The sequence below is a fragment of the Lynx rufus genome, unplaced genomic scaffold (genome assembly GCF_022079265.1).
Source record: "Lynx rufus isolate CCGP_SWC_20201006 ecotype Redwood Valley unplaced genomic scaffold, mLynRuf1.p SCAF_16, whole genome shotgun sequence".
NCBI classification, from domain to species: domain Eukaryota; kingdom Metazoa; phylum Chordata; class Mammalia; order Carnivora; family Felidae; genus Lynx; species Lynx rufus.
This window is the reverse complement of record NW_025814830.1, coordinates 38,976,417-38,986,763: the sequence shown is the minus strand read 5'-3', so window position 1 is coordinate 38,986,763 and position 10,347 is coordinate 38,976,417. Positions and strand designations below refer to the sequence as shown.

The following is a 10,347-nucleotide window of genomic DNA, read 5'->3' as shown; positions in this document are numbered from 1 at the left end:
CAAGAAAGAAGGGCTGGGCTTGGGCAACCAAGGCAGTCAAGAGTTAAGGGTACAATAGAGGTGGGCTTGCCCCTAAGTTTGAGAAGCTTGGCTTTGAGACCAGGGATTGGGAAGCAACTGCTGGGAACCCCACTATGTTCCTCCTGAGAGGTGGGGCAGCCCAATCACTGTCCAGAGCAACTTGGTGCCCCACCAGCCTACAGCGTGGAAACACCCACACTCTGCTCTAGCCTAAACCTAACGTGTAATTGGGGTGGAAGCCGGAAAGGGAATAAAAGGGGACATGGGGCCAGAGGCTCAGGATCAGGGCACTCATTCAGGCTTTGCTGCCAGGCTCCCTATGAGAGGTCCCTGCCAGTCTGCCAATGGGCACAGACATCAGAAAGAGTAGTCAATAGGGCAGTGCATGTGGGCTGGAGGTGGCCCACGTACCAGTCACGTTCTGGTCATAGCAGATCCTGAGAGAGGTGATATTTCTTGGAGCTACAAGCTGCTGGATCCGCTGCCTGCCTTCCAGCCCAGTCTCAGACCTGCGGTTGACAAGCTAGGTGTGACTGCCTGTTTCCTCAACTAAAGGTCCAGGTGGGATCTCTGGGGTATGGCCCTGGCCCACACACCCCCATTTCCTCCTAAAGGAAAGACAGGCATAGGCCTGAGCTGGGGCTGGTAGAAAGAGGACAAAATGATACTCACATAGGACAAGTCCTCAAGACCTCTGCCCAGGGCCCGCCCTGACATATAGCTGCTGTCAGAGCCACTGGATCCACTGGCTGATTGGCACTGGGATGACACCTCTGAGTCTTCAGGAGCTGGGGAGGAGGAAAGTGAGCTGTCACAGGGGAGGGCCAGACCCTAAGCAATGCCCTCTTGCCTCTGGCTAAGCCCAGACCTACTCAAAGACAGCTGGCTGCCCAGCTCCGCTTCAGCCTCCAGTGCTGCTTCTTCTGGGAAGCTGGTAGAATACAGGGGCCAGCGGAGTCCCAGAAGAGCCGGGTCTCTGTACAGATGCAGGTTGAGGGACCCCAGCATAGAGCAAGAGGCAGGGTCTCCAGGAAGGGAGCTCAAGGCCCCCAGATAGGGGCTCTCATAGTCAAACGGGGCCACAGCAACAGAGGCCCGAGAGCGAACTTCTGTGTAAGAGAGAGGGTCAGGTTGGGACAGGCCAGAGCCCACCTGGGCCAAGGTCCTGAAGGGAGCACAGGCTGACAGAGGTCATTATTATCTCCCATGCAGCATTCCACACCCGCACTCCCCTGTAGCCTGCCTGCTACCTCGGCACTTCAGGATGTAGTTGACAGTGCGGTCGTTGATAGCTTCCTCGCTGGGGTAGATGTCCTGCAAGGCCTTGTTCCCCACACCCATGGACACCATCTCAGCCATGCGAACCTCTGGGTGGAGAGTGAGCATAGGTGGGGCCTCTCTGGACATCAGCCTTGCCCTTAGGCCTCTGTGTCTACCACCCCCTTGAGTAAGTCCTTCCTGTACATCCATACTCAGCATATTAGCCATCCTGTGCACTGAGCCTTTCTGGTGCCATATTCTCCTCCCAACAATCCTGGGGACAGGTGTCATACTCAGGTTAACACTGTGTCCACAGTCGGGGACAGTGACAGCGGGACTGCCTGACTTTGAAGTTCCTTTCCTACACTGGCTGCTGCTGTTGGACCTCCCTGCTCCCAAGCATTTCCAGGTCCCTAGGCCCTGTATGGGGCCCTGTGGGACATAAGCTCTCCAGGAAGGGGACCGTTGGATGAAGTAGGGGCAGGGACCCACCCTTGTTGTAGATGGCCTGCCTCCAGAGCAGACGAGAAATGTCAGCTGTCCAAGCCTGCTTGGTGGCCAAGCTGGCAGCCTGCAGCACAAAGGTGTCCCTGGCCTTGCGACGGCGGAACCAGATCTCAAACCGCAGGTTGTTATCCCCACAGCACTCAGTGAGGCCCAAGTCTGCCGTCTGTGTGGCCAGGAGAGGGGCTTGGTGAGGCCAGAGGGGGTGAGGGTAGGGCAGGGAGCATAGGAGGAGTCGAGCGGGCCTACCTTGAAGGAACGCTTGTAGGCGTATGTGTCGATGCCCGTGGGTCCTCGGCGAGGCTTGCTGAAGAGCAGTAGCTCCTCAAAGAGGAAAACACGGCGCAAGGACTTACGGCGCCCAGCACGTACCATGAACTCATCCTGTCGCACCAGCTGACCCTGTTCCTTTAGGTTAACCTGCCAAGGTGGGGCCCAGTGAGTGCCCAGCCTCTCCTGCCCCCTCTCTTCACACCCACCGCACCTGCCCACCATGGCCTGGCATGACTCACATCACAGCCCTGGATGGCGTCCATAGCTAGCAGGTCATTGCCATGTCGCAACTGGAAGCGCACAAGGCTCTGGGCAGCCCGCAGGGCACTCAGCTCCTGCACAGCACCCCCGCAGGCCCTTGCCAGTTCCTGCAGCAGCAATGCATACTTGCTCATACGCTGGATGGGCTTCAGCAGGTAGGAGGCCAAGTCCAGGTGGTCCCCCAGTGCTTGCTGCTTGTCCTGCCAGGTGGGTAGGAAACCATCAGGTGGCTTCAGGGTACTTACTTCCTCCATCCCCTCCTCCCCTAGTCTCAGGCTCATCTACCTTGAAGAAGGAGTGACCGAAGCTGGTCATCAGGGCATCAGAGCGAGGTTTATTCTTGCTGTAGAGTGCGTACATCCCAAACTGCAACCTCTGTGAGGACACACAGATCAGTCCAGGTGCAAGGGGGCCAGATACCCTCAGCCTGAGAGGACCAAAATGCCAACAAACAATTCCCCGGGAAGATTCCCCCTGCAGATCCAGTCTGCCTGGCTTTGAATGAGGGGTAACCTGGAAAGAACAGGCACTGTGCCGAATGGGGCTTGCCCACAGGGCCTCTGCTCCTCCCATTGTCTTGGACCACCACTCTGGGCTCCCTCACCTTGGACTACTCCTTCTCTTGCTCACTACACTCAGCCACTTTGACCTGTCTTTTCCTTAACCACTGAGCCTCTTCCCTGCCCCAAAGCTTTACACTTGATCTTTCCTCTGGATAGAACGCTCTGAGTCCAGCCCTTCCCCTGGCCTCAGCCTCTCAAAGAGGCCTCTAACTGCCCCACCCCCCAACCCCACTACTAAATCACGATCACGTATATATCCTGATTATTTTCTTCCTGACCCCAACTACCATCTGGAATTACCTTTTTTACTTTTGTCTCCTCTACTAAACGTGATTACCTACAGGGACAGGGACCTTACTGGTCTTGCTCATAGCTATACCCAGCACAGACCCTGGCACCAGGCATGTGCTAAGATCTCTTTATCGAGCGTGGCAGAATCAGGTAGGGGCTGTGTGACCTGTGGGCTTACATGGCGCAGGAACGCATAGGCTACCCGGGATGGGTGCTGGGTACAGGCCTCCAGCTCACGCAGGAAGAAATGACAATGGAAGTCCCGCAGCTTCTCCAGGTTGCCAAAGAGGTGGGCACGCTGGCCACGGAGGCCCTGGGGCACATCGGGGCGATCCAGCTCAGGGAAGTAGTTCTCCACGGTGTAATCAAGAGCTCGGACATACTCCCGCTCCGTAGCCACCATCTCTGCCAATACCAGCTGGAGCCTACCAGACAGGTGGAGTCAAGATTCAAGACATCTCTCCTGCCACTGCCCTCCCTGCCCTGCCCTCTGCCTGCACCTGTTGGGGGTCCTGGGGTCAGAACTGCCTGGTGGAAGCATGGTAGGGGATGACCCTGGCTGGGCACCACCTTCAGCGTCTGGTCCGTGGGAAGCAGCCACAATAGCCGCATGGTGGCAGTGGTGGGCAGGCTCTCTGAGACTCTGCCCCAGATTCTGATCGAGGCTATACGCCTTCCTCAGGGGAGGGGTGGCAGATGCAGCAGGGAAACGGCTGACACACAGGCTAGCTGTGCTGCCCGTTGTGGTCGTCGTCAGTGGTGGCTCCAGTGCAGCCTCTAGCTTCCGGTCCAGGGCCAGCCAGGTGTCCTGGCATCGTGCCCAGGCCCAGCGGCACTCCTGGCGAATGCCCTCGGAGCCCAACCCTGTGGCCAGAGCCCACATCTTTCGGAAGTGGGCAGGAGGCAAGTCAGGGTGCTTGGTCCAATGCAGCTGCAGCCGTTGCAGCACGACCCCTGGGCGCTCCTGCTCCAGCTCTGCCAACACCCTCTGCCCCTCCTCAGCCCATGTCGAGGCCTGTAACACCAAGGCCAGAGAGGCACTGAAGGCAGAGCCCACCAAAACCATTGAGCCTTCTCTTCTACCCACTCCCCCAGCCCCACAGAATGATGGCTCAGGCCACACCCCCAGTGGTTGAATTTTGGGGTCAGACCAAAGACAAGGAAAGAGAAGAGGCAGGATGTCCTGAAAGAGCTCAGGCTGTGGTGAAGCCAGGAAGCCACCCCTCCATCCCCACTGACCACCTGGAGCCAGGGACAGGACACCGCACCTACCTGCTTGAAAAAATGCAACAGCCTCTGAGCATCTGCCAGCCGCTGCCGCTGCTGGGCCAAAGCCCTGGAGAAGTCAGTCAGCTGGGCTTGCAGGGCCAGAAAGCGGGCCCCAGCAGCGCCCAGCTCAGCAGCCTCCCAGCCAGCCAGTGGCTGCAGAAACCTCTCCCCTCGCCGGACCTGCTCCTGGAGACAAAGACTGGGCTTAGCAAATCTGGGCCATGGTCTAGCCCCTGAGCAGTCCTTTCCACAGATATCTACACGTCATTGTCGAGTCTCTCTTATGACTGAAGACCCTCCCCCCACACCCCCATCCACTCCCCTGTCTCTGTGCCTCTCTACACAAACTTCCTGGAGGAATTATTCTCCTCGGTATCAGGTATCACTGTTTCTTCACCTCATCAGCCTAGTGCAACCTCACTGCCACCTCCATCCCCAGCAATTGTCAGGCTTCGTCTGACCATTGCTCAGCAGCCTCCAATCCTCTCTCTTACAGCTCCCCGACTCCTCCCCACTCACCCTATTCTCCTCCTGCTCCCCATCCCTCGCCAGAGCCATTCAACACTGGTGTTCCTGAACACAGTCCAGACTTTCTCTCCTCAGGCAATCTTATGTGACCGTCAAATATCATCCACACACCTATGTCCACCAAGTGACCCTGTATGGCCAGGTCTTTCTTCTGAGTTCCAGGCCAATCCCCATGGGTCTCAGTCACTTATGGTCATCTCCAGAGCACACCCAAGACTGGACTGATGAATCCCCTTGCCTCAGAAGGCCCTTGTCTCCCGGTCGCTCTCTCAGAAGAGACATCCACTCACCCCTACACCCTCCCTCTCCTTCTTTTTTTGCTTTTTAATTTTATTTGAGAAAGAGACAGCACACATGTGCAAGCATGGGAGGGGGGTGAAGGGGGAGAGAGAGAGAGAGAGAGAGAGAGAGAGAGAGAATCCCCAGCAGGGTCCACATAATGCAGTGCTCGATCCCACAACCCTGGGATCACGACCTGAGCCAAAATCAAGAGTCAGACGCTCAACAAACTGTGCCACCCAGGCGCCCCTTCCCTCTCCTACTTACCCCACATAGCAAATCCCGGCAATTTCTAAAATCAGTCTCCTCTGCCACCATCTGGCTAGAGAAAGCATCATTCCCACTGGGCCATTAAAATGCCTCTGTGGACTCTACATGTCAGTCCTTCAAATCACTGTCTAACCAAAAACTAAGATAATCTTCATAGAACATGGATCTGATTGTGATTTTTCCACTTAAATTTTATACTGCTACGGGACCCAGCAATCTGGCCACTGTTTTTCCAGCTTCATTTTACCTCATCTTATTTCACTCTCTCTCCTTCTACTGCCCTGCATTTCAACCTCACTATCCTTCTTATGGCTCCTCAGGCAAGCCGTGCTCCTTCCTGCCACAGAACCTTTGCACATGCTCTTTGTTCCCTCAGCTGGGAATGTCTCTCAACCCCAATCCCTCTTTCTCCTGGTTAACCTATTCTTCAGCTCTCATCTCAAAAGTCAGTATCTCAAGAAAGCTAGACCAACACCCCTTCTGGGTCAGGTTTTTTTTTTTTTTTTTTTTTACGTTTATTTTTGAGACAGAAGGAGACAGACCATGAACGGGGGAGGGTCAGAGAGAGAGAGGGAGACATAGAATCCGATGTAGGCACCAGGCTCTGAGCTGTCAGCAGAGCCCGACGTGGGGCTCGAACTCACGGACCGTGAGATCACGACCTGAGCCGAAGTCGGACGCTTAACCAACTGAGCCACCCAGGCGCCCCTCAGGTCTTTTGTAATAAACTCAGAACCACCTACGTTCTTTCCGGAGCTTTTGCCTCAGTTTGCAATCACACATACGTGGCTCTGAACCTTTGACTGCAATTGATGTCTGCTGGATTGTAAATTCCAAGAGAGAAATGGATAGATTTGCTCTCACCCATCCTGCATTCCTAGTCCCTAGCAAACTGACCCAATACCTAGGGAATAAACAAGTAACCAAACTCACCTGAGCAACCTGGTCCAGCTCCTGAAAAGGGCCTTGGGCCTGGAGCAGCATGTCCAGTGAGGGCTCCCTTAGCTCCTCAAGTGCTGGCCAGCCCACCTGCTGTAGCCATACTTCAATCTGGAGGGGCACAAACAGGGAAAAGAATACTGCTGTGGGGTGAAGGTCATGCTTGAGATCAGAGGCAGGGCCCATCTGAGCAGATAGTTCCCACCTGGTGCAGCCTGCCCTCCTGGGCCTCCAGAGTCTGGACCAACTCTAGTGCCTGTACTCGCCGGTTGCTCTGCAGGGTCAGTTGGTGCAGCAGTCCATCTACACGGCCATAGAGCTCATCAACTTCATCCACTGCTGGCCTGGTACAGGGTACATGGTCTTACGACTCCTATTAGATGCCTTGTTTCACTCCACCCTGTCCTGGGACCACAATCCTGGCTCGTTCTGAGCCAGCCAGCTGAGTCCTTGGCATGGAATATGGTGGGCTGGGGCAAGAGCGGGGATCTGAGTTTGCGTCTACCTGTAGTCTGGGCTCAGGGTCACCTCTGGGACCTCTTGCTTCAACCATGCCAGCTCCAACCCCCCCTGGAACTGTAGCCATGCTAGCCAGGGTGAGTCTAGCACGTGCTGCATCAGGACTTGTGTCTGCTGGAGCAGCTGACCAACTTCCTATGATTAAGGGCAACAGTCAGTGGAGGTGAGCATCGGAGAAAAGGAGGAAGATAGGGAGCATCTAGAGAGGTGTTGAGGGGATACTCACCCCAGACTCCATGGGCTGGGGCACAGCCTTCATGCTCTCAATGGCCTCCTGGAGCAAGGTACAAACCACCTGGAAGCTTTGCAGTAGGGCTTCCAGACGCTGTGAACAAGGGTAGGCATGACCAGAGTAGTGCAGTGCTGGTCCCAGGCATCCTGGATCCCAGGCCACTGCAGCCAGCTTTGCACTGCTCAAACCAACCCAGGAGAGGCTCCTCTGCTGGCCAGGTTGCCTGCCACCCACCCTATGCCCTGACCCACTGCACTGACCATCCGGAAGTCCAGCCAGGTCTGGTGGCAGTAAGGCAGGCCTCCTCCCATTGAAGCTGGCAACCGAGAAGTGGAGATGTAGGTCAGCAGGCTCTGATGAGAGGGCAGCTGCTGCAGCTGCAAGAAAAGACGGTGTAATGGCTCCTGCCTGGTGGGAAAGCATCCCACCTCCACCCCTAGCCAAAATGGCTCAGTACCTGCAGCCTGGAAGGCACCTCCTCTGGCATCTTTCCCACCAGCAGCACCTGGTATACTGACCCTGGGGCTGCTTCCTGCAAGGAATTTGAGTTTAGCCATGTCCCCAACCCTATTTTTTTTTTTTCAACGTTTATTTATTTTTGGGACAGAGAGAGACAGAGCATGAACGGGGGAGGGGCAGAGAGAGAGGGAGACACAGAATCGGAAACAGGCTCCAGGCTCTGAGCCATCAGCCCAGAGCCTGACGCGGGGCTCGAACTCACGGACTGCGAGATCGTGACCTGGCTGAAGTCGGACGCTTAACCGACTGCGCCACCCAGGCGACCCTCCCCAACCCTATTTAAAAGGAATGGCTGAAGGCAGGGAAAGATACAACCCTGTACTCACTTGTAGTTGGCTGAGCCCCCAGAAGAGAGAAGAACTTGGGGAACAAACTCGGGCATCCACCAGCACGGTCAATCCCAGGGCCTGTACTTCAGGCCTAAAGAGGCAGACTTCAGTTAAGTATCTAATTCCCCAACCTTGCCACCTCCTGGCTCCAGCTCCCCCCAACCTCCTCTCTATAACCTGGGAATGCTTCGCAGGTACAGCAGGAGGCGGATAAGTTCATGGCTACTGCACTTGGGGTAGAGCCAGGCTGGGCTATGGGCACACAGAAGCAGCACTGCCCGGCCTTCTACATCCCGAGTCCCTGTGGGGAGAAGACAATGAACACCTGCCCAATCAAGTCACCCCACTTCCACTACCTCCAGTCTCTCCCAACTACCTGGTAAGGTAGCCATGCCACTAGCCAGCAGCTCCCAGGAGAGGTCTTGGGCCAGGAGGTAATTAGCAGGCTTAGGGAGGCAAGATCCACTGGGGTCTTGGGAAGGAAAATGGCTTGGGTGTGCATTGGGCACTCACCCAGAGACCCCTCCTCAGACCTGGGCTTCAGCCTGAGTAGGGTCAGAGCCCTCCCCCAGTCTTGGTACCCATCTTTAGGAACTTCCACTTGACTTCCTTGGCCCAGCCTCCCTTACCTGGCTCCAGTAGTTCTGAAGATGTCTCAGATAAAGGGCCTCCAAGGTCCACAGGATCGCTGTCCAACCCCTCAGGACCCAAGCCAGCTGGCACTAACCTGTCTGGAACTTGGTCTCTTGCCAAGTCTCCCCCTCGACTATCACTCTTGCCCTGTGCGAGGCTGAGGTGGGAGGACACTGGATATGGGAGGCTCTCCACTCTAGATGGGGTGGGTTCCTCTAACTGAACTGAGGAACCTCCTAATGTGTCCCCCTGCCCTTCCCCCGGCCCATCTGCAGCCATCGGTCCTAGGGGTGACTGAAGATCCCCAGGCACGGAGCTGCCAAGAAGCCCTTCTCCCTGGGCTGTCCCTGCTGGTGATCTTGGAGGATTAGGGTCCTTAACCTGCACGTGGGGAACAGGTTCCTCCTCATCCCAGGCATCCCTGAAACTGCACACAGCAAACCTCGAGTCAGTGGCGTGTCCCTGGGAGTCTGGGGACTTATCCCCAACTTCCAAGGGCCCTTCCATCACCCTTTCCTTAAGAGTAGGCCTGCTCAGGACAAGTGGGAGAGGGGCTGGGCCCTCACTGTGAGGTTCTGCTCGTCCAGGAAATGGATTGAAGATGTTCCGGTAGGGCTCGGTGGGTGACCCAGATAGAAGGCACTAGGCCACAGGAGGGGCCAGTCTTGGTGCCCGGGTAGAGGTATAGCGCAAATGCGCCTGAAGTTCAGGCCTGAAACGACAGAGAACGACAAAGATCTGTCCCCGCGCGTCCGTGCTCACATCAGCCTCAGCCAAGAGCGCCCCCACGCTCGGACGCGCACTCACCACCACGCTTGGCCGGCCTACGCATGTGGCACGCTCAAGGCGTGGGCGCGGGGCTGCCTCCTGCTGACGCCCGCCCAACCCGGCCCTGCCTCGCCGCAACACTCGCACACCCCATCCCTCGCCTGTCTTTAGCCCTCACACCCCCGCACGCGGAACCGCGAAGCCGAGAAGCCGCACATGCGAGCCCTCGAACCTTCCACACCGCCATGGACGGCGGGTACAGCGTGACGCCCCGGCGTCCACTGGCGCCGCCTCCTGGCCGCGGGGAGGGAACGCAGGGCGGCGGAAGACCCGGCACCGCGTCGCCCCCTAGGGGCCGGAGGACAGAGCTACATCCCACCCCCAGGCCCGACGGCAGCTGCCCGGACTCCTGTGAAAGCACTGAGGCGCGCGGCCCTCGCAGCGTCCTAAGCCCGCCGCCGCCTCCTCCCACCCTCCGGGCCAGGCGGCTTGGCTCCACTCCCACCTTCGGGGCCCGCTTACTTGATTCGACTGCTCTATCGGCCCGGAGGAGCAACGACTACCAGCCCAGCCGTTCCAAGGTGCCCACTCTCCGGACTGCTGGAGAGCGCCAGAAGCGGTCCACCCGCCGGCAGAAGTGGTGTAGATGCCGGAGGGTGCATGAGTGGGTGCCTGGGCCGGGAGGGTCAAGGGAAAGGGTTTTTGGGAGTGGGGGGAATCTGCTCTTGAATGCACGAAGTATGGGGGGGGGTGCCCCACTCTCTGTCAGCAAAACTGGGAGCATTCACAACTCACGAGAAGAAAAGTGTGGGCCCAAGATCCCAGGAGTCCCCTGGAAAGAGAAACTTCCTAAGCCCAAACCAGCAGCTTGGGGCTGCTGGGAACCAGT

At 57.1% G+C, this 10,347-nt stretch overlaps 1 protein-coding gene across 1 annotated transcript; it reads right to left on the bottom strand.

The window, feature by feature from the left end:
• Positions 1–338: 338 nt before the first annotated feature.
• PLEKHG4 (pleckstrin homology and RhoGEF domain containing G4) lies at positions 339–9,212 on the bottom strand. The gene is made up of 21 exons (XM_047077403.1): positions 8,687–9,212; positions 8,434–8,529; positions 8,235–8,358; positions 8,055–8,148; positions 7,667–7,741; positions 7,470–7,586; positions 7,204–7,302; positions 6,964–7,112; positions 6,664–6,802; positions 6,453–6,569; positions 4,446–4,628; positions 3,674–4,188; positions 3,352–3,598; positions 2,605–2,694; positions 2,298–2,519; positions 2,035–2,205; positions 1,774–1,951; positions 1,272–1,388; positions 894–1,130; positions 694–809; positions 339–359 (listed from the first exon to the last, which is right to left on the bottom strand). The coding sequence occupies exons 1-21, from the start codon at positions 9,195–9,197 to the stop codon at positions 339–341; spliced, it is 3,618 nt and encodes a 1,205-aa protein (XP_046933359.1). The 5' UTR covers positions 9,198–9,212.
• Between the last annotated feature and the right edge of the window lie 1,135 nt (positions 9,213–10,347).